Genomic DNA, 23,359 nt, shown 5'->3' with positions numbered 1-23,359 from the left:
GTTTCAGATGTCATCGGCATCCCCCATGAGGTCTCTTGAGAGAGCTTTTGTCTATGTTGTAATATATAGCAATGAGAAGTTGTGTCTTACGCATAGGGACCTTCCTGTTACTTCTTACTCACAGAAGTCACAGAAACATTTTCACTTTTTTTCTTCTTCATTTATTTCAGTTGTTCTGTTCCTGCACTGCCTACCTTTTTATCAGAGCTCATTTCTGTATGAATGAGATCTGGATGATCTACAATCTGCCATCTCCCAAACAGTTGCTGTCGATATTGCCAAGTATTTGGCAACATCTTCAAAGCTGAGAATTATGAAATTAAACTATAGGCTAAGATTGTCAAAGGTTTTCATTTAGGTCTTCACAGGGAATTTCAGCAGCCAGCTTAATGTTTTCCATGCCCCCAGTTTCAGAGTCCACTTTCAACTGAAACAGTGTGTGATTTTCAGTAGTACTGAAATGGAGACAGAAATGCTTTGAAGTAATGAAAAGCTTTTATTTATCCTCACTCAGTGTAAGAATTAATAAAGACAAAAAAACAGTGGAGGTATGAGGTCTTTAAAAAATAAGCCTTTATAAAATCACCTAACCACTGCAAGCATATATGTAGTTAAAAGTCAGCGGGCCCTTTATTTATTTGGTTGATCAGTTCATTCAGGCCAGTTCTCCCTGTGACACTGAAGCACATGCTGTTTCATTTTTACAAATCAGCTGAGAACCATGAAATATGAAAAAAGCACAGCAGGGCAGGAATATCCCACAGTGTCCGGTAAAACTACAGGGAAAAACATATCCTCCCTCCCAAAAACAAACAGCTCCAAACCCATCTTATCACCTGCAGAGTTTCTTATTTAATTTGGATATATTATACCTTGACACCAGCTTTATAGAATACTTTCTTATGTGAATATTACATATGTGAAGAGAATTTTTTTCTCACCAAGATCCTGCAGTACAAAGAGATAGAGAAGAAATTCTTACACTTCTTATCGAGTTCAAATGCATAAAATGGGCAAAAAAAATGCACAACTACTGACATTGATGGTATCTGTATGAGATGAATCTGCTTGTAATTGCTAGAGGTGTATGTCTGTGTGTGCCTGTGTGCATACATGTGTATGTGTGTGTGTGTGTGTATTCCTGCAGCTCAGTCAACCTGGCTTGTTCTCTTGCTTCCTATCTGATAGAAGGGAAACCAGTTAATTAATGTTTATAAGACAACCTGAGAACCATAGATTCAGATTTGAGAATCAGTATTTTATTACAGGGACGATGGGACGTTTGGTTTTGTTTTAATATGAAATCAGTTGCAGAAATGACAGGGACATTGTGAGATTTCTGACAGAAGAGAGATTACCTTGACATAATGAGTCTAATATCTTGTTTCTTTTTTCTCCTTCTCTCCTGCCTGCACCCCTATCTGTATACACAGGGGCTAACGCATCTGCTCCTGACCAGCTGAGCCTAGCACTAGCCTGGAACAGAGTAGACATCGCTCGCAGTCAGATCTTTATTTACGGGCAACAGTGGCCGGTACAGTATATACCTATATACAGCATCTTCTACTGGAAACGCTTTAAACCCAACACTACATTAAATCCATTCTGTTGGCAATGATGGTTTTAACACAATTTAAAATACGCTGGGTCATGCTCCCAGCCAAACACGCGGTTCCCATTCACACTGCTGAAGGCAGGCATGGTAACAGAGACGTTAACGTGTTTTTTCTCATCCAAGGAAATGGTGACATCTAGTGATACCTCAGCAGTGGGAAACCATATCTTTGGGAAAAAAAAAAAGAATTAAAAGTACCAGATTTATACCACGATGCAACGATTCTGCAAGCTGAGAAAAACTGACATGTGTGTACAGCCATTTTTTGGTGCTAGGCTGTAAATTAAAGAAAAGGCAAAACTTTTTACTTTTCCATCAATATGGTTTTGTACGCAAATAATGAATTCTAGGATGATTTGATGCCAAAAGTAAGCTGCATGAATGTTGGAGGTCAGAGCAATCACAGGAGCCGATCAGCTCCTGAGTGTCACGAGAGATGGGCTGTGCCCTAGACATCACATGCTGTTAATTCTGTGCCCACTGCTGCTCTGCATCAATCTGCCTAGTTCACATCTGTGCTCCAGTGTCAGGGTCCCTGGCCAACACCATTACCGGGGAAGACAGGGCAAGATATTTTCTGCAGGAGTCGCAGGGCTGTAAGTAAATATTCCTCTGCATGGGACACAGGAGTATTCAACTCCCAAACTGTGCTGCAGTTTTTACAGTGGTAGAAATCATCCAGAAAAAAACAGAAGGACTACCTTTATATCCTTAAAGCCCACCTTTACCTTCAGAGGGTGCAATTGAATCAGAATATTCACTACTGTAACACTTATTTCATCACAGTCATTAAAATTTCATAGGCTATCATTACATGAGCATTCACAACTCCCCATGGAAAAATTTTAACAACAGGAAAAGCTTATGTTTAAATATCCTTGCTTTAAATGTAACTTCTGAAATTTGCTGCCCCTTAAAGCTAGTTTCAAAAATTCTTTATTTTCAGTTATGGAGTGAATAGAACTATTTATGTTGGCTAACATATTGGACATAAGTATGCATCAAAACATAGGAGGGATTTTAATGGCACTAAACTGCTCTTATTTTTGTCTCTTCATCATCACATCACAGCAAAAATTTTCATAAATGCAGCAAGCTGCAGTCATTTTGCAAGCTAAAAGCTGGAAGTATGAGATAATTTCTCATCATTCTGACACCTTCTGACCTACAAGAGATAAAAAGAAGAGGTTTTTGTGTAAGAAGACCTCTTGCATTTGACCTTTCAAAGAAATGCGAATTGTGAAGCTATTTCTGTTTCCTGGGTATCCGAGTTTCCCCATGTTTTCACACCACAAACAGAAGAAAACACTAGTAAAGACAGAATTAAAGGGGGTATATGTACACATAATGAATATTTCCAATATAAATAAAATGTTTGACAGGAGAACAAGAAATAAAGATAATAATGAGACGGTGCATAGGATGGAGGTGTGATCACAAGTTTTGTGAGCTCCAGTTCCTTGATCCTACTCTGGTTTACCTAAAGTATTATCTTAGCACTCTGACATTCATTTTTGGAGCGCAGCCCTCAGCCAGGGAAAACTTTATAGACTAAAACTGTGGTTACCCCATTTCAAGTGTAGCAGAGCAACTCTCAGAATTTTGTCAGTGTTCCTTGCCTGAGCCAGGGTGACTGAATCAGCTGGATATAGGCCTGCCATGCCGAGGAACTGCTTCAAGTAATCACTTGCTTTGCAGGTGGGCTCCCTTGAGCAAGCAATGCTGGATGCACTGGTGTTGGACAGAGTGGATTTTGTGAAATTACTCATAGAAAATGGAGTAAGCATGCATCGATTTCTCACCATCTCCCGGCTAGAGGAACTGTACAATACGGTAGGGCCAACCTAAGGCAGATTTTCTGTCTCTATATTCATTGTTCTAGCTCTCACTTGTTTTATAATGACATGATGATGCGCAAGGCAAAAGTTTTCCATAAGTCCACATTATCACTTAGCTTTTTCTCTCAAATAATGTAACATGTCCACCTAATTTGCTGTACAGATATTTTAGGACATAGATTAAGCCCTACACAGTACCAGCTGATCTCCTGCCATTGTAATTCCAGTAGGACAGACCTGAGATTTAGGCAGATGTCACTGGATGGAAGATTTTAACTGGCAAGTTAGGACTTATTCAATGATGTATGTGACTCCTGACAGTATGGTTTCAGAAAAATCATTTTAGAAATGATGTGGAAAATGGTAACTACTGAAGACAATAGTGTTTGCAGGTGATTTAGATTCACTCGGAGTGGGAAAATCTGAAGCAGCATAAGGAAAGTCACATCATGCTCAAACATGGGGTTACATAAAATTAAGTGTTGACAAATGCAGAGCAAAGCATATATGGAAACATCAACTCTGCACTTAAGCAGTGGTCTCATCCGTCATCAGCTACAAGAAGACCACTCATAAAAGCCTCTTAAAATATCAGCAACAGTCAAAACCAAAGCAGAAAATAAAGTAAGGTAAAAGATATAGTAATAAGATAAAATCAAAATTTTGGGAGTCTGCTGCAGAATGTTTTTTGCAATGTCAGGGGGAGTCAAAAGAAGGTTGGACAGTTTCACAGGCTGTGCATGCAGTTGGTGGCTTCCAGATGAGACAGCCTAGATGCAATGCCAGGCTCAGGGTGTCTGTGAACCACCAACGGTGAGAGTAGAGGTCCTGAGTGCAGGAAGGCTGACACTAAAGCAGCTGTTTTCCTTCCACTCCTTCCCAGAGATTGTGCATGTTGTGCTGTGCTCCTGCTTTGTCTAAACCTGGAGCCTAATCTGATATATAGGGCCTTAATTTTCATCCAGTATGGCAGTATTAGGGGTTTCTCATGGAAGGGTTTTGTACCAAAGAGTATTCAGCTGAAATTGAATCTTATGATTGATTTTTTTTTTAATTGGTAACACTGTACAACTGAAGTGTTTTCAACTCCCTGATTTCTAAACTACTATGGTGAGAAAGATTTACGTTTCCATTTACATTTTGTGGGGTTTTGGACAATGCAAAATTATTTTTTTCTTTGCAGAGACATGGACCATCCAACACTCTGCATCATCTAGTCAGGGACGTCAAAAAGGTAAGAGTCCAATAGACGGTAGGTTGAAAATAATGTTATTATTGCTTTTTTGTAGCTAGATCCTATGTCTGCTTTGCATGAGCTTTCAGTCAGAACCTTCTCCTTTGCCTGTCAGTACAGAATGTCCTGTTTGTATGCTCCAAATATGAACTTTTCGTATAAAAAGCACAATTAGCCTTGCTTTCTCTGTGGTTTTAGATGCCTGAGTAATAGTGCTTCTGTTAGCATAATTGCAGGCTCTTACATAAATATGGATTTATGCTGTTGTTTCTGTTTTTCCATACCTGCAACTGTTGTCAAAGCTACTTTTTATGTTGTTAGTTTACTTCCAAGCCTGTAAAATAGCCCTTATCCTTGTGCTGGATCCCGCCTCGTTGAAACAGTTCCTCATTCTCTATTGTGTGGTACATTGTAGCCATCTTCCTCAGCAGAAATATAAAAACGGAGAAGTGCAACTTTCCCCTGCTCCTTATCATGTTAATTTCAATCATCTTGAATTACAAAGATCCATTAGAAGGGCAGGACAGAAACACCAAAAGAGATAGTGACAGGAAGGAGATATCAAATACCTTTAACAATGTGTTCAGGATTAAAAGTGTTACAGCAGCAGCAATGAATTAAAATCCCTTATCCTTTAAATATATGGATCAAGTAAGGAGATTGAGTCTGCAAGTGACCTCATCAGCTTGAATATTCTCCCAAAACATGTGCAGATTACAGCCTTGCACATTATGTAATCAGGACCTCAAGGGTAGCATACTTCAGACAGGATGTTTTTGTATATGGGACTAGATAGAATACTGAAAAATGAAAGGACATTTTTTTCTAAGAGCACAGGTTTTAGTGGTTTCTTCCATCAGTGACAGCTGAACAGAAGTGCAGTGAAGTAGGGGAGGAGAGTGGCAGTGTGTCCTATAGCATCTTTCTATTAAATAACTCTACAGAATAATCCCTAACTCTGTTTAGGGAGGTTCTGGTGGTTTTCTTTGGTCAGTGTGTTGTGTGACGTCTTCATTGTGCTATGATATACAGTATATAAAGTCACCATTAAAAAGTGTGAAATGCCTACAAAGAAACTGAAAGTGTTCTTAAGCACAAATCCTCTTGGATGGAGCAGAGTACAACTGCAATGCATTTAGACTAGATATGCTCCTGAAGCCCAAGTTGCCAGAATATTTTTTTTTTACTAACTATGCAATTATTTATATGCCTATAAGAGTTAGAAAGAGGCCTCATCTGTCTTACACTTTAAAATACATACTTTTCCAAACACCTTCTCTCCCCTAGAATAACCTTTCCAAGACCTTCTTCAAAGGCATAGTAATTTGTGTGTTGAGTAGCTAAACAATATCAATCTCTTTTTCCCGAGTCCCTAAAAAATATGTATTTTTAAGGGAAAAAAAATCATCAAAAAAGGAATCAAAGTAGGCAAATACAACTGGTACTCACAGCCATATATTGATAAACATTAAATAGACTTTTACTATATTCAAAGACATTATTTTTTCCACAGTGACTGATAGATGTTACGTGATAGTCTTCTTTCCATAAATTCATCTTTCTTTCCTCTGCCCATAACTAAAATCTTCAGTAATTCCCACTACATGAAGTCAGTGTGTGCTCTTATAAACACACTCGAGAGCTTTAAGAACAAGGCAGCCTGGTGCAGCTCTTCAGCACCTTCATCACAAAACTGCGCCACTGGGGCTACATTTTTCATTCTGTCAGTGATGAGGAACAAGTGTGGTTCACGGAGAGAAGTGACAGCTTACCATAGCCCTGCCAAATGAGCGGATCCCCTACCAGTCAACCAAGCCATAAATCAGTCAGCAGATTGGACAACAGTTTAAATGAAAACACCTACTTGGAAATAACTTCTTAATGGAAACATCACTCTTTGACAGTTAAATGGCCCACCATGCACGAGAGACAGACCACGCTGCTGATGCTAGTTTTTTGAGTTTGAGTGTATTTTGATGCCAGACACCTAACCTCTTCAATTTAATTACAGCATCACAAAATATAAATACAAAAATAAGTACTATGTCACCTTGAGACTACACTTAAAGTATATGAAATAGACTGTGCTTTTATGCATACATCTCAGTACACATACTGAGACTGCACTATTAAAATTAGTTAGAACCTGCACTATTTAATGCAGGCATGTATGCTGATGCAATGTATGCTAAAAAGTGATTTACATTTGCGTCTTTATGGATTCTCACATAAAAAATGGATTTTAAAAGTCACAGAAGCAGTATTTAATTTGCTGCAATTTTACTATGTAACTGTATAAATAAGTAGAAGGGGGGTTGTTTTGTTTTGTTTTGCTTGCAAGACTACTTTGCCTACTTAATAAATCAAATCATTAGAACAGAAGTCACATTACCACATCCTGTTTGTGGCAGCTTACAGATACACATGTGCATATTCACACACACGTATGAGAGTGCACAAACATAATACAACAACTTATTTTCCCCTTGTGTTTCCAGATATTGCAGTGAGGACTGTTAGCCTGGGCAGCATATTATAAAGGCCCAGATTCAGAGTCTCAAAGGATTTGCAGTAATCAAAACATGCATAAATTCTTCATGTATTAACAAGACAAAATACATCATAATGACTCTGCTTTAGAGGCAACTGTGCTCATATCACCTTTCAGTCCTCACAATTCCATAAATACATACAGGGACAAATTTCCCTGCATCTTTCTCATCGTGGCCTTTTTGACATCCCCTGTCAAGTGTTGAGAATTTCACATACAGGGTTGACTGCCTTCCATAGGCGGTACATGCTCATGCACCCATGCTAAGCAGAAAGAAACAGGCAGTGGCTGTACTGGACACCCTGTCTGTAAGTGGAGGTTGCTCTCTACATTTTTTATTTTTTTAAATCCTTCCCTGCCTCAGCTAGCTGATGAAGATCAGTGGAAATTATCAGATGGATTTTTTTTCTCTTCTCCAAAAATTGGAGAGACAGAAGAACACTTTGGAGAAAAAAAAAAAAAAAAAAAAAAAAACAAACAAAAGTAGCAGAATTTATTTTTTTAAAACTGAATTTTTACATTTATCTTTCATTTAAATTTTAGATGTTATTTTTCTTTAAATGGTTCATTATGAAAATTTTTTAGTCCAAATTAGCTAAGATAATACACATTCCTGCAAAGCATAGTAATTTCCCCACCCATCAAATCAGACAAAATTAGGAAGATTGCAAAAGGATTTGCTAAGGGACATTACTTAAAAATGGTTAGCAGCTCAATTTTTGGCAGTAAATTTGCCTGATTTTCTGAATCTTGGAATCCCAGTTGATTGCTAGGCATGGTACACCACAGCACCACCTCCCTCTCTCCTTCCTCAGCCTTTTCAGCTTGCTGGTTGTACTGTGGCAGCAGGGCAGGAAATAAGAATCGCACTTCCTGGCTGAAGTAGAAGAGGAAGGAGAATCTTAGCATCCATTTTATGTCTTTTTCAGAACCAGTTGCCATCTGCTTTCCATTAGTGTTTCTCTGCTCTGAATCTAATAATCACATCTGCAGAGAAGCCAAGCAGATATCTCCAGACACACAGATATTTCCAACAAGACATGATAGTCATAAAATGGCTCCATGTGAATTACTAGCCTTCTAATGAACATATAAAAAGAGCTACAGGCTCACTATAATCTATGCTGTATATCATTTTAGAAAATTAGATTACTTTATTACAGTGCACTGAAAAAATTTGAAGCTAACTATTACAGTTTTCTGATCCTTCTGCAGTGTTGACTATACAAAATAATTTTTTTATTAGGGTAATATTCTCCTTCTCCAAGGCTATCACTCACAATATACAGAAGAATATTTTGCCACTCTTTGCACCTTTATTTTGTAGTCCCATCTTTTGCACAGTGACATCCAGAAGAGAGGGTTCTGTAAATCTTCAGGGTTCTTAGTGAGGTCTGTCGATCCAGGTGAGCTATTTACAATTTGCTGAATCATACCTTCTTTTCTGCTCACTGAACTGTCATCCAGTCAACTCAGAAGCAGTGAGTTCGAGAAGAAGGTAACTTTCATTTGTGTCCATTCCCTTCCCATTAGTCCTTTACTCCAATAAAGGCATCAAAGTTTTCCTTGTGAAGTTCCATGGGGAGGAACAGAAGAGCAGGTGTGCCCATTCTGGGGATTTGTTCCTCCATTGCCAGAGAACTCCAGGAGACTTCACCAGCACATCATGAGTGCAGTTCAGCCTGAAATTGTTTTAACACCCAGGTGTCCCATTGGGTTTACTGCAGCTGGAGAATAGCATTGGCCCATTAAGTCAAAGGCAGAGTCAGATTCATATGCAGAAAAAGACAATCTGTTGCTGCAATCTTTGTTTGTAGTTTTGCAAGCCGTAAGTATCAGAGAATTCATAACCTCAGTGGTGCCATTTTCAGGCTTGACAGTGAAGAGAAGGAAGATATCTGCAAGCAAGTTTGCATAGTAGGCAGTAAGGTGTGGATATACTCATTCTTTTTCCATTCAAAATAAAAGGTGCATGCTGAAGATATCATATATGTATTTTAACAAAGGAGAAGAAAGAAAAATAAATGGAAGGGCAATTATGTAGGCATCTTCTCCGTGATCTGGCTAATGACTCTTGCCACAAGCACAGTTCACCTCTTGGGAGCCAATCTCCATGGCTCTGCTGGAAGTTAGGTAGCAAGACTATATGTTTTAAGGGGATTTCCATAAAATATATCAGTTGCTCAAGTAAGAACAATCTACAAAAATTGCTAGGACTGTAGTTTTCTTCATAAAGAAAACCTAAAATAATTAACAACAGTTTTATTGCAACTTTCATACATACAGGTGCTTTCCTCATTCTTGGTCTGGAATTTAAGCTAGAATAAGTGTTCTTTGAACATTACTTGGAGAATAAATGCTGATAGACTCTGATTGCATCTAGCAATTAGATAATAATAGCTCATGTGCTGTGTAAGTCTTCTAGAGCTGGTAAGTCTTCTAGAGCTTCTAGAGCTGTGTAAGTCTTCTAGAGCTCTTCTAGAGCTCTTGCCTCCTGCCCTTCCTTTCCTGGAACACGGGAAGGAAACACTGCAGAATGGGAAGATCATACACAAGAGCTAGTTCCATGTGACCAAAAGGTGTTGCATGATGTCTCTTTACCGTAACTTTTCTGTTCCATTGAGGCAGTCCAATGAGATGCCATAAGAGATGTGAGATGCCAGGATGATTGTGGGTGACAGGTGATGCAGAAAAGGTGTTGTCTTGCAGAACTTGAGTCCAGCAACTGTGCCTGACCTTTCAAGTGTGTCAATCCTCATGCTTTTTGTTGTGCAGTCATGTTCCTTGTTTCCCCAGCTGAAGAGTATGAGTACCTGTGCACTGTTATTTTCTGTTACTTACAAAAAGTTCCTCACCTTCTCATTTAACTTATGTCTTCTTTCCAAGCGAGAATATCCAGGTTTCGGTTGGATCTATTTTAAGGTGAATTAATTAACCAGCATAACATTCCTGCTTTTAACTATTTCATTTTATTTTTTTTATTCTAACATTATTATAAAGTGCATTTAAAAATTCCAGTAACAAGCATTTCTTCTTCTTCCACTTTTCTTTTTCTTCTTCTTTTTTTTCATTACAGGGAAACTTACCTCCTGATTATCGGATAAGTCTGATTGATATTGGTTTGGTGATAGAGTACCTGATGGGAGGAGCATATCGCTGTAATTACACCCGAAAGCGGTTCAGAACATTGTATCACAATTTATTTGGTCCCAAGAGGGTAAGAAATAAGTTATTTGCCATCTGGATGACAGTACCCATGGCAGGGATTACCATATCTTCTTATATGATTTTAGATAGGGGGGAATCCACATACACAAGTATGCAACCTGCAGATTCAGTTCCCTTATGTAGGTAGCAGTTATCTCACTGTAATGCATCACAAGCCAGACATTGATGCAAACTATGGGTATTATTAATTTAATGAAAAAATTATCGGGTTCTGCTGCCCTGGTCAGACCAGCACATAAAACTGTCTCCACTGACTCTAAAATCTGTAATTATGAGTATTAACAGCTTTTAAAATACCAGTCTTTTGACCTGCACAAATAATAGTATAGGAAATCTGAGTTACATTTGAAAAACTTGTGCATTGTTAGATGCATCTCCTATCGCTCATCTTCTAATGTAGCCTGAAGGTCTCAGGACAAATGAATCCCTAACTCAAAACTGGTTTTATTATTTGGATGTGTCTCCAGCAGTCAGTGGGTTCATGTCCAAGCCACTGTTCAGTAATTTTGTGGGTTTCATGTTCAATAGATTACAACACTGTGAATCCAAAGTAAGGTTACTGCCTCTCCAAAGCACAGAACGTGTTTATTGTGATCCATATTGCCCCTGACACAATCCAGCATGAACAAAAATCTGTTCATCTCCTCCCAGTAAGATTTGTAGTTCCTTCACGTATTTTTACCTCACATTTTAATTTTCTATCTCAGTTCATATTTTAGCAATACACACCATTGGATGTAGTAATAAGTGTCTATAAATAGCAACAGCTCTGTGAAATGATTGCAGACAACCATATGAACTGGGGTTGTTTGTTTCTCTAAACTTTTATTCTTCACATTTGAAAGAAAAGACAGTAATTGTAGTTGCTGGAAGGGAGTTTTTTCCCATAGTCAGTCCATCAAGAAAAGCGTTTGGGTAGTGATTTCACAAGCACTGAACCAAGTCCCAGAGCAGCTCCACAACACCAATAAGAGTGTGCCAGGGCAGTGGCCAAAACACTGATATACTCCAGAGAAATCCCTGCATGCCTTATCAGTAATTCCTCTCTCTTTCCCACTAGAGCAGCCACTAAGCAGATGCAGTTTGTACCGGAATCCAAATGTATGTCTGGTGTTGTATTTTTGGTGAAATAGGGCAAACTCATATATATATATATATATATATATATATATATATATATATATACATACAAACTCATATATATAACTATATATGTGCAATTATTTGATTGTTATATTTATGTTTATTGTATTACATTACATTGTATTACATATATTTTATGTTCTATATTCTGCATCACAATATGTGTGTACGTATGTATGCACAAATAGCTGTAACTTTTTATTACTATTCTGGGAGAAATAACATTTTTCCAACTTTTTTTGTACAGCCAAAAGCCCTGAAACTGTTGGGAATGGAGGTAGGCAACCTGTGATAAATCTTAATATCTTTTCTTCTTTGAAAAATATAAGCTATATTCAGAAAATGCTTAAATTCACTGTAATGAAGGCATGAATTATATTTTTCACCAAGATAACTAGTTTACACAAGGGCCAGATTAAGAAACATTTCTTAATAAAAGTCCAGTAGATAGACGAAGGAAAAGAGGGCTCTGCCCCCTCTAGGGATCTTTTTTTTTCATAAGGATTAAACAAAATATTTCAATCTGTCAGGCCAAGGAGAATTTCAGTGAGATATCTGTATAATGTCAAAACACATCCAGGAAAATTAAATACTTGCAAAGAATGATGCAGAAATCTTTATATAGGCCAAAGTTCTCTGGGTTTTACTGGCACTTTTGGCTACCTCAGTGCTTTGAGGAGATAGTAGTGTTTTCAGAATACATCCACTCATCTGATAAAAACAATATGCTAAATGAGAAGGAAACTAAAGGTGATAGAAATGATAAGGAGATGGAAAAAGAAGGAATAAATATGCAGAGTAGGAGTGAAGAAGGGAGATTGTTGTCTTTGTAAGAGGATAAAGGGAGAAGATGCAAGAATAAGCATCAGCAGACCAGAATATTCTCTGGATATATACTTTCCAGAGGTGGAATGAGACAGATGGATTACAGCAGATGTTGTATTTGGAGTGAACTCTTAACTTTTATTGTAATGGTGGCTTTTCCAAAATGATTCTGAATATTGTGAGATTGTGCTCTGTGTTATTAGGGTGCATGAACAATTCAGAGTGACAATTCAAGGCTTTTTTTCCTGTGTTTAGATATGGAGTTACTGACTTTTTAATTACATTGCATACACCAAGACTTTTTTTATTGTTTACCTATATTAAATATTTTGTCCAAAAAAAAAGATGAAGGGCATGGCCTGCAGAAAATGCATTTGACATCTCAGGTACTGACTTCATTTAATTGTGTGAATTGATTCAGTTCCTTCATGAAAAAAAAATTCTCTACAATTTTCACAGGACGATGTTCCTCTGCGTCGAGGGAGAAAAACAACAAAGAAAAAAGAAGAAGAAGTTGATATTGATATGGATGACCCTGAGATCAATCACTTTCCCTTCCCATTCCATGAGCTGATGGTATGGGCTGTGCTGATGAAACGTCAAAAGATGGCCCTCTTCTTTTGGCAACATGGGGAAGAGGCTATGGCTAAAGCACTGGTGGCCTGTAAACTCTGCAAAGCCATGGCCCATGAAGCATCAGAAAATGACATGGTGGATGACATATCCCAAGAGCTGAACCATAATTCCAGGTGAATTTCCTTTCATGTACACTTTCCCAAGGGAAAAAAAGAAGAGAGAAGAGAGTCTGGGGAGCCTGCCTAAAATGTTCTTATCTGTACCTGGCTGTCTTTTCTAACTTGTAGGGAAAATGCAGTCTCTTTAGAGAAAATCTGAATGGCCTTTAAACAATCAGTCTACCAGAGTAGCAAAGTTTCTTGCAGTGTTACTTCTGAAAGAGAAGGTGTCAAGAAGGCAGTGAAATATCTATATTGTTTATGTGTTTGGCCTGTGGGCTCAAGAGTCAGGCCGCAATATTTCTCTGTGCTTTTTCAACACACTGTACATACCAAGCAGAACAGTTATTGAAATCCTTAGGAACATACTAGTCAGGCAAAAGTGTTATTTAATCAAGAGCTCATGCTTAAATGAGCAAGGCAAGATACTAGGTTCCATAAGAATCTCCTGAGGTTCAAAGTCTGAGGCACAAAATTTAAAAAGGGATATTGGATGCTCCTTTTTCCATGGTCCCTTGACCCTGAAGGCATGGGCAAACAGCACAGAAACAATACTTTAGGCTGCAGATAACCAGAGGATTTCAGCTAGAAAATGTGAGGAAGGTGGGCAGGTAGGTGGGAGCAGACAGCTGGTAGGTGTGGGTGTTCATCACAGCTAAGTCAGGGCACTTATTTATATGCCTAACATTAGCCACTCACATTTGAAAATGTGGGTTTCCATATGTACAGTTGACATCACAGTTTGCATGATGGAAGGTGATGTGCCCCTTGCAGAGGCTGTCAGTGCAGAGAGGTGTTTTCTTCATAGGCCTATGCAGGCTAATGGGAGTGAAAGGATGTCCCTCTGTTACAGGGACTTCGGCCAGTTGGCAGTGGAGCTGTTGGACCAGTCGTACAAGCAGGATGAACAACTGGCAATGAAACTGCTGACCTATGAGCTGAAGAACTGGAGCAACGCCACATGCTTGCAGCTTGCAGTGGCAGCCAAGCACAGGGACTTCATCGCTCACACTTGCAGCCAAATGCTGCTCACAGATATGTGGATGGGTCGTCTCCGGATGCGCAAAAATTCTGGCCTAAAGGTGACTCTTGCTTTAAAATAAAATAAACAATCAGAGAAGTTCTAATAAACAGTAATAACTGTCTCAGTTAACCATATTTCAGGTTCTTTTTAGCAATGACATTGAGCAGGATATATTCTTTCCTGTGTTCAGTTTTTCAGCAGGAAGCTTGTCTCAAACAAGTTCAAAGCACATTACTTAGTTTTTTCATTCCCTTTCTCAAAGACCCCTCTGGCACTGGTTATCAGAGTAAGAACTGACCCAGGAGGTCATTGTGTCATCCTGTCTGTGTACTTGAGGAGTTAGTTAAGTGTTCTAGAGATAAATAAAGGAGAGGATGTGTAAGTGAATTAACCACTAGTGAAAGGTGCTGATCTAACAACCTTCCCCATAACAGACAAAAGCGAGCAGCACATATTTCCTTGCAATCCCTTGCCAATCTTCCTGATGACTGACCTGAAGGGACTGCCTTAGAGGATCTAGAGGACAATTCAATTTTCAAAGCTGTTTAAGTTTTACTTCCATAAATCACAAAACTGCTAACAGAGCAAGGTGAATTCTGGGAGATTAATTTGTGTCCATGGGTTGGCACATTTCACCTTCACCAAAGTATTCACCAAACAGAACATAACCAGGAATTACCTCTTCCTCCTAGATCACTGAGAATTATTTTCAGTATAAAGATTGTCTCTCCTGCACTGTTTGGGTGTGTGAAAAACAGTAATTGCTCAGCTCTTTTGCTGTGTGAAAAGATGTTTAGTAATGTCAAGAATGGTTAGGAGTATATGTATCATTATCATACTGTGTCTAATTCAGTGACAGTGACAAATGAGAACAAGTAGCTGATAGCATTCTCATCATCCTCCTGCAGGACCCGTGCATGGTGTTGTTCTGCTACAGACAGAAAACATTCTCACATTTGGAGACATTTCTACTACCTATTTTCTGGCTTTACTCGCAGGCCTATTGCCCTTCAGAGGGACAGCTGCTTTGTTCCCTGTTTGGTTTTGCAGATATTCAACCTGAGTGCACAGGGTACAGTGCAGCAACTAATTTCCTACTTTTCAGCATATGTATCTTAAGCCATAAAATAGACCTTTCTTTCATAGTGAATAACTGAAGATAACAGGCTCTTTCTTTTCAGCTTCTTGTAACATCAGAGCTTCACAAGAGTCTTTTATTCAGTTTCTAGTCTGTGTTTTACTCCACTGAAGCTCCTTAGCAGGGCATGTTTAAAGCAGGCTACAAGCTACATGAGCAAGAGGCAACAAGGCAGAGAAATAGATTTGCAAGCATGAGTCATGGTTTATTTCCCAAGAACAAGTTTCTTCTAAACTGACAAATGGTAGGAAGACTGAATGTAATCCTTTAGAATTTTGCTAGAGATGTATAGCACCAGTGGAAGGGGGAGAGGCAACTGTTAATCCTGCCTGTTCTTAAAAATAGCCTCTCTGTGAAGTCAGGTCTGCCTGTAACCCCCTCTCTCCCTGGACAGATGCTTTTGTGAGGGCAGGAGCAGCATAAGTAGCTGTTCTGAGACAGGGTATGGCATTCATTAGCTGCTCCTAATTGCATACTTGAATGGTTTCAACAACACACAGGCTGTCTGCTGATATGATGAGCACAAGCAGTCATCCTCCCTGACCAACAAGCTAAATATCTGGTTTCACTGTCTTTAGGGAGGGATTTATAACAAAATTGTTCTCCAAAAGATTACAGCATGACCTGGAGATTTCTTGTGCGTGTGAATACAGACAAGCTACTTCTCTTTGTGTTATTATGATATCTATTCAGTTGGACTAAGGATTTAACCCCAACCATTGCTCATTACCTGTATATCCACACAAGGTAATTTCTCATAAGAGGGGGAAGGCAGAAAAGAAAGAACTGGCATTAACATTACACAGCTGCCTGTCTACTGAAGCAAAATTTAAGGGGACCACATATCTAAGCACATCAGCACACACACTGACTACCTGTGTGCATTAAGCGTGGACACAGAAAGCTTGAGACCTATTAATCCTCTGTGTAGAAATTAATACTGTTTGTGAGCAATTTATGCTTATATTTTCTATTATGTAAAATTCGGAAATTTGCAGTTCCTAGGTCTAACCACCTGCATGGTCCCACCTTACACTGACCTTATATAATATTTTGTAAATATATTCTGGTATGTAGCAATATGCATCTGATAAGGCATAAACAGTTAAAATATTCAAGAACATTCACAACAACACTAGTAGAAGTTGTATGTTTTTTTCACTACTCTGATAGCATTACTCCAAATGACAAATGCTATGTTGTTGTAAAAACTCACATGCACACATATCTTTCTTTTCCTAAATGTCCTAAGGGAGTTGTTCCATATGACACTAAGTAACCATTATGACTGTATCTACTTTCTGTGATGATTATTGTTATTATTATCATTGCTTTAGGTAATTCTAGGAATTCTACTTCCTCCTTCAATCCTCAGCTTGGAGTTCAAGAACAAAGATGATATGCCCTACATGTCCCAGGCCAATGAGATCCATCTTCAAGAAAAAGAGCCAGAAGAACCAGAGAAACCAGTGAAAGAAAAAGATGAGGAAGACATGGAACTCACTGTAAGTGCTGACAATAAATCATCAGCCTCAGCGCTGTCAATTTGCTATTCCTACCTCTGTAGGCATGGCAGACTGTCTGATGGCTAAATTTAGAAGATGATAGGATACCACTCTTCACACTACCCTCTCCTCCAAATCGAACATGTTGGCATCATTTTGTCTTGATGTTGCAGCAGTGTGTGGTGATGTTGATGCATCATGTTGTGGTGTAATGTCTCATAATTTGACTCAATTTGATGCCACATTGTCTGAAATAAATGAGTGAGATTTCAGAAGCATTCAGTTATGATGTGTGGTCCTCTCTGGTGGAAAAGGAACTTGTAAAGTCTATCTTTTGTTGGAAATGCCCTATGATTCAGAGAAACCAGAAGTTTTTTTTTCCTTTAGTTAACTTCATTAGAGGGCAAGTAAATGGGCAAAAAGGGCAGATAAATGATGAAAACTTTTTTCAAAATTCTTTTTGTATTTGTGGTCATTACCTTTCACACGAACACATCCAGTCTTTCATCCATGGAAGACATTAACAAGCACCTAGACAGCTCAGCTTCTGCAGCTCAGCAGATTTATTTAAGGAGGGACTTGTCTGTATTAATAACATAGCCTCAGAGGAATAATTTGCACCACAAAGGGAATCAAACAGCTAAAGCTTTGAAAATTATACAAGTCATCTACTTCCAGTCTCTTGTTCTCAGAGTTGTTTGACAGTTTTTAATTTGGGCAATTAGCATACAGGCTATCAGATCTGCCTTAGCTTCGTTTGTTTTGCATTTGTTTGGATTTGATTGCGATGTCTTTGAAAAGGCTTAAAACTCAGTCCCAGCTGGTCAGAGTAGAGGCATAGAGGCATAGAAGTAAAAGGTATTTTCCTGGCTAAGTTGATTTTTAAAAAAAAAAAAAAAAAAAGGCAAAAACCCAGACTGTTTCCCACAGGCAAACAGCAGGAGCTGCCCACAGGACCCTGATTGCAGGCAGGCAGAAGGACCTGCCTACAGGACCCAATATGCAGGCAAGCCGAAGGAGCAACCCACAAGACTCACCTACAGGACCTGTTTGCAGGCAAGAACCTGGCGGTTGGGAAGGACCAGAAGTCAGAATAGCAGCAATGGAAGCAATGGGGCATTCTCTGCTCATTAGCTTTTGATGACAATTTACTATCCCTGGCTTCTGATCCACTTAAAAAGTGCCTATTCAAATCAAATAAGCACTTTGCAAGCTGCCATTTTCTTGGCAATGGGGAGAAATTTGGGGAAGATGTCTTTTCCATCTCTCTGTTGTTATCCCAGCTCCTGGTTTCTTGTCTACAATACTGCTTCTTTTATCCCTTCTGACTTCTGCTGCAAAGGAGTGATCTGTGCACTGGATCTGCTTTGCCAGATGAATCTAAGATGTTCCCTCTCTTCTCCCTTCCATGTGCTGACAGTCTTATTGCTCTTTTCTATCACTGACTCTGCCCTTAACTCCTTCAAATTTGGTGCATCATTCTAATGAAGTTTCAGACACTTACAGGCTTTTCTGTAAATAAGATCTGTTCCTGTGGAGTCCAGCACCACTGAAACCTATCTTTAGTACACCACTGCTGACTTAGTATTTCTGTGTATAATCTATACCATGCTATAGAGCTTCTAACAGAGCTTCTTTGCTTAGGTGTTCCTCACTGGTGAGGAGAAAATAATTGCTAGCAAAGAGATCTTTGAATGTCTGTGGTTAGATGCCATAGGCAGTTATATTTAGTCACCTGACATGTTTTAAATATTAGAAAATATTTTGGATTGAAGTTTCGTGTTGTTCCAGCCTTAGTCAAATCATCTGGGATGTTAGATCAGGTTTTTCCTCTACCGATGAGAGGATGCCTGAAAGACTGGGAAGCGCCTTTGTGAACTTTCCCTTTATCCACAGTATCCCTTAGTATATTAAGGGTACCTTATTCATAGTTCATTAAGAATAATAATTCACTGTGATGTTATATCATAAACATTTACTCCATTACTGAACTCTGGTTTAACAGATTAGTCACTCACCCTACACATAGCTTGCAACTATTGTATTCAAAATGACCTATGTATTTTTTTCTATTTTTTTTCTTTTCAGGACAATCAAACTTATTTTTTTACAGTTTTCTTTTATTCATTTACTTAATTGGTGAATGATTGTCTAAAATATTTTCAAAATTTTTCCATGGTTTGGGTTTCTGAGCTTTGTTCATCTTAAAGATTGACAAACAAAATGATTCTACTAAATATCATTTAATCACCTCAAAAGCTCTTTTCTGGCAAATAAGGTATTATTGAAACAATTTGCCTCTCTTTCTAGTCATCACCAATGAATACTTCTCAGGTGTCTATTCCTATTGTATTACACTCATATTCTCTCTGCTGAAATGAAGATAAATAGATCTCATCTAGTCAAGTCTATTCACTGATTTCTTGTGAAAGCTTGTGTGTCTTGCACTGTTAAGCCCAGGTGATTAAAGACTGACTAAAAAGTCGATTTCTTCCTCTGGACTGCACTTGTGCAGACTGCATGAGTTACAGGCCTACAGTGATCTTTTCACTGTTTTACACCTCGTATGCACAGAATAGTGTGATCACACAGACTACAGCAGCAAGTAAGTCTCCACATGGGTGCATCTGCATGCAAGTATGTATTTGCTTTGTGCTCCTCTCAAAGGGTCTGCTGGGTAGCTGAACATATGGATATACTATGAAGATGTTGTGTTTATTCACTGTAAGCTCCTTGTTATTCACACCTGCTTTAAACACTAAAACAGATATATAAGAGTGCTAGGCCCACATTTCTTTAACACCTAGATGCTAATCAACAGACTATAGTGTCTAGTCACAGAGATACACTCGAATACTGCTTTCATCAATGCTCCTCAGCACCAAGGAATTTACCACAATTTATTCATGGAACTGCCAGTCATTAATCCTAAATTTTAAACACAAAGGAATAGAAGGGAGCTGAAGTCTAAAGGCCAGGGACATTTTCTGTTTGTAAAATGTCCTAATCAAGGCCTGATAACAACTGATGTTTTTAGGTCAGTCAGAAACCCTAGCAGTCTACCTATCTCTCAAAATAACCCTGATTCTGGAAGTCATCCTTAACCCTATTCAGTGCATTATTGTTTGTGTATTAGAGTTCCCCAGTAAATGGTTTTATTCAGAACACATCTAACTCATTTAAGTCCTTTAGAAGATGTTTCAGTTGTTGTTTTGCTCATTTTGCTCTAATTTTCCACAATAAATAGAGAGTTTGGACTTCATGGGTATGTCTCAGAGTCTGAATTAGGACTTTTCCACAGCAGCAAAGCTAATTCTGTTGGCCTATGGGATCACATTGTTCACCTCTAGTATGTATGCTTAGCCTTTGCTCCATGACAAGAAATAACCAAATATTATATCAATTGTATCACTAAAAATACAGTTCTTAACATAGGAAAGGCTGAGGACTAATGTCCTAGTGCCCCTAGACAAACTCACCCTTCCCAGTGGAAGATGACTCATAGTATTTCACATGCCAGCAGCAAGCCACCCATTCAGCTTGTCTGGAAAATGGAATAGGGAGACACTTCTGGTCATCACTAGGCAGAAGTGCTGACTCTCTCCATAACGAGAGATTCCTCTCCAAGGATTTTGGAAACCTCCCCCCCCATACCACCACTACACAACAGCTCTGGCACTGTCTGTGTCCTTTGACCATCAGCAGCCAGGAAGACTGAGCTCCTGGCACTTTAGCCCTGCGCCTCTGTATTCACCTTAAAGAACCATCAAGCATATGGAAAATCCAATTTTACACATCTTTAAATCAAAGGCATTGAATTTTTCTTTTCTGCTGGTATTTCAAAGCAGAGAACAGTAATCCCAGAACAACTGCTATGGAGGCAGCACTTTCATACATAGTGTAGGATACAACAGAGTGTGCTGAGAGAGGTATAGCTACTCAGTTGTGTACCATTTCCACACCAGTTCTGTGTGAATAGGGGATAATTCTCTATATAGCATCTAGATTTTGCTCAGGATGAAATTGGAAGAGCCTATAATCGTTCTAGCAGGACTGAAATTCCTGTTATTTAATTATAGAAAAATTAAATATAGCTTAGGATATTAACATATATTAATGCAAAAAATGCACAACCACAAACTATCCTGGTTCCCTATCAGTGGTCCTCAATTACATAAAACAAAATCTGGCCCAACGACTAATAACCCTGATTAAAAAAACCTCCATTTAAAACTCCATGCGCATAAATCCCCTCAGGCTAAAATGATGCAGTTATACTGTACTTCACAATGAGGCAGAGCTGCTGTCGAGCTTACCTTGCATGACTCATTGGTGAATCATTGACAAAATCATGTATTAGAGAGAAAGATGCCGCCCACACAGAGCAGTGTGTTGAGTTATTCCCACCCTATTGCATCCTGCTCCAAGGAAAACATTTGTTCACATTTGGCACTGCAGTTATTCTGTTGACACATTTATTTGGGTTATTTCTGAATGTTTCTAATGGGGAAGCTTTTCAGTTTGTTAATACTGAGGTATAATTAACAGTCAGGAAGATCAGGTCAGATCTAATCCACAGCCATCTCAGAGAAATTCCCCATCTGTAGCATGGGGGAGGGGAGAAGATAGTATTATATGATACAATTAATTAAAAAGTAACTATAATGAGATAAAATTACAGCATCATTATCAACAAGAAAGCAGTAGCAAACAGGAAATCAGAATTCATGAGCTAAAACATAAATCCAGATACTGAAAGAGCATTAACATAAAAACATCCATAACTGTCTGATTCCATTGAGAACTAAGTCTGTCTCAGAATTAGTAAATTTGTAAAATTGCGAACAATTTGAACCCTGTAAAATAATCCCTTTCACTAAAGTACAGCATTGTTCATTTATTAAAGTAGCCAGCATTCATTTTCACTCTGTTGCAAAATTCCTGAGCACCAGAGGACAGCAGAGACAAAGCCTTGGGAAAATCTACGGACACTCTGTAGCTCCAGATGGCAGCTTTCCCTGAACAGCATCAGGAGGTAGGGAGAAGAAAAGAAATTCGCACCTTCTTAGGCTATAATTTTCCTAAATTCAGATCTTATTCCACTTCCCCTCTCCCCACACCCATATAAACAATCCATAATATAGATCAAAGAATCACTTTAGTTTTGTAGTGTTCAAGTACTGATACCTTCTGTAGAGGTTGTATAACTTCTGCTGCTGTAGTTATATTCAGCAAGTCTCATATTCTTGCAAGCTATCTGGTTAACTACCAGAACCCCTCTCCTCTGCTTAACAGCCACTTTGTCCTTTTCCATTTTATAAAAATCTTGATGGACTTTTAAGGGGTTTTATGTGCTCTATGAGAGACAACATGAGGAGTATTTGGATTTTTAATATTAATTGGTTTATCTGCATTTCTGGATATGAACTTAAAAGTCTTCAGCCATTAAAAGGTAAAGGAAATATATAACTACATCAAAGCAGGCTTTAGTTTTGCAAGGGTCCCAACAGGTTAGTTTCTATCCTGAACCTTTGTTGTATTTTATTAAAAATGTGCAGGGCAACAGTCATGTGTAGTCAAATGGAAAAATGTAAGGGTCCATGTGGAAAATAGTAATACTAGAGGAAAAACTAACTGCATAAATTAAGTGAAAGAGAAATATTAGGCAGGAGCCATATGGGACCAAACTCAGTCCTGATAATATTGCAAATACCTGTACTGACTAGAAGAAAGAAAAACGTAGTCATCAGTTTATTGTTACAAATTACTATTTCATAGGAACAAGATGTATATGTACAGCTTCACATGGGGTAGAAAAAGGAAGAAAAGGTTAGATGGTGGTTCTTCCTTTTGAATATGTGAGAAGTGCATCACCTGTTCCTGCAGGGGTCTAGAACATGAAATAGCTCATATGAAACTGATTAGTTAAGTATGTACTGAACACCCTGTTGAATCAGGGAGCACAGAGATAGATAAAGAAGGACCTTTTTATTGAAAGACATTACATCTGGCATCTAATTGTTCTCTTAGTTTTCCACATATTTAAGTTGCAGATGAGAACAATGCTATCTTCACAGAAGGTGAAAGTTTGCTTCAGTTAACATAAGTAGAAAGTACTTCCATCACTTGTAGAAAAACATTATAGAATCATTTAAATAAAAGCGTCATCATGCAACCGCTGCATACTTAGGACAGTCATGTCTCAATTCTTGCAAATGCTTCCATGTGCAGGAGGGCTACATTCCAGAGGTGCATCCACAAACTAAAGAGTAAGAACTTGCTCAGGGCACAGTGACCTAAAATCCACTCTTAGTCTGCTGTTAACTGAATAATTGCTTTAGAATGAACATTTATTAGATCATGTTACATTCCAAATACAAGGGATCACCTTCATTTAAGTATTAACTTCTGTGATTATATAGCTTGGTTCTTCCACCTCTCTGCAGCGGACCATGAAATTAAGAGTAAACAAAATACTACCTTCTTTTGACCACTAAGTTTGTACTTACAGATGAGGACCTCTT

At 38.5% G+C, this 23,359-nt stretch overlaps 1 protein-coding gene across 6 annotated transcripts in view; it reads left to right on the top strand.

Annotated features, from left to right (window-relative positions):
* Positions 1 to 23,359, top strand: part of TRPM3 (transient receptor potential cation channel subfamily M member 3) — a 411,660-nt gene that overhangs the window by 345,716 nt on the left and 42,585 nt on the right. For 3 of the 6 annotated variants that reach the window (XM_027881877.1, XM_027881862.1, XM_027881869.1), the window contains exons 10-19: positions 1,434 to 1,534; positions 3,314 to 3,448; positions 4,637 to 4,687; positions 10,125 to 10,160; positions 10,315 to 10,455; positions 11,857 to 11,886; positions 12,894 to 13,183; positions 14,022 to 14,250; positions 16,668 to 16,835; positions 17,766 to 17,891. In XM_027881877.1, the coding sequence (XP_027737678.1) occupies positions 1,434 to 1,534; positions 3,314 to 3,448; positions 4,637 to 4,687; positions 10,125 to 10,160; positions 10,315 to 10,455; positions 11,857 to 11,886; positions 12,894 to 13,183; positions 14,022 to 14,250; positions 16,668 to 16,835; positions 17,766 to 17,891 (1,307 nt within the window). The remainder of the gene's footprint in view (positions 1 to 1,433; positions 1,535 to 3,313; positions 3,449 to 4,636; positions 4,688 to 10,124; positions 10,161 to 10,314; positions 10,456 to 11,856; positions 11,887 to 12,893; positions 13,184 to 14,021; positions 14,251 to 16,667; positions 16,836 to 17,765; positions 17,892 to 23,359) is intronic. The other 3 variants (XM_027881885.1, XM_027881899.1, XM_027881893.1) reach the window with 3 other exon arrangements.

Source organism: Empidonax traillii, unplaced genomic scaffold, assembly GCF_003031625.1.
Source record: "Empidonax traillii isolate 1590-97213 ecotype Southwest subspecies unplaced genomic scaffold, ASM303162v1 scaffold7:size3022706, whole genome shotgun sequence".
NCBI classification, from domain to species: domain Eukaryota; kingdom Metazoa; phylum Chordata; class Aves; order Passeriformes; family Tyrannidae; genus Empidonax; species Empidonax traillii.
This window is presented reverse-complemented; position numbering and strand designations above follow the sequence as displayed.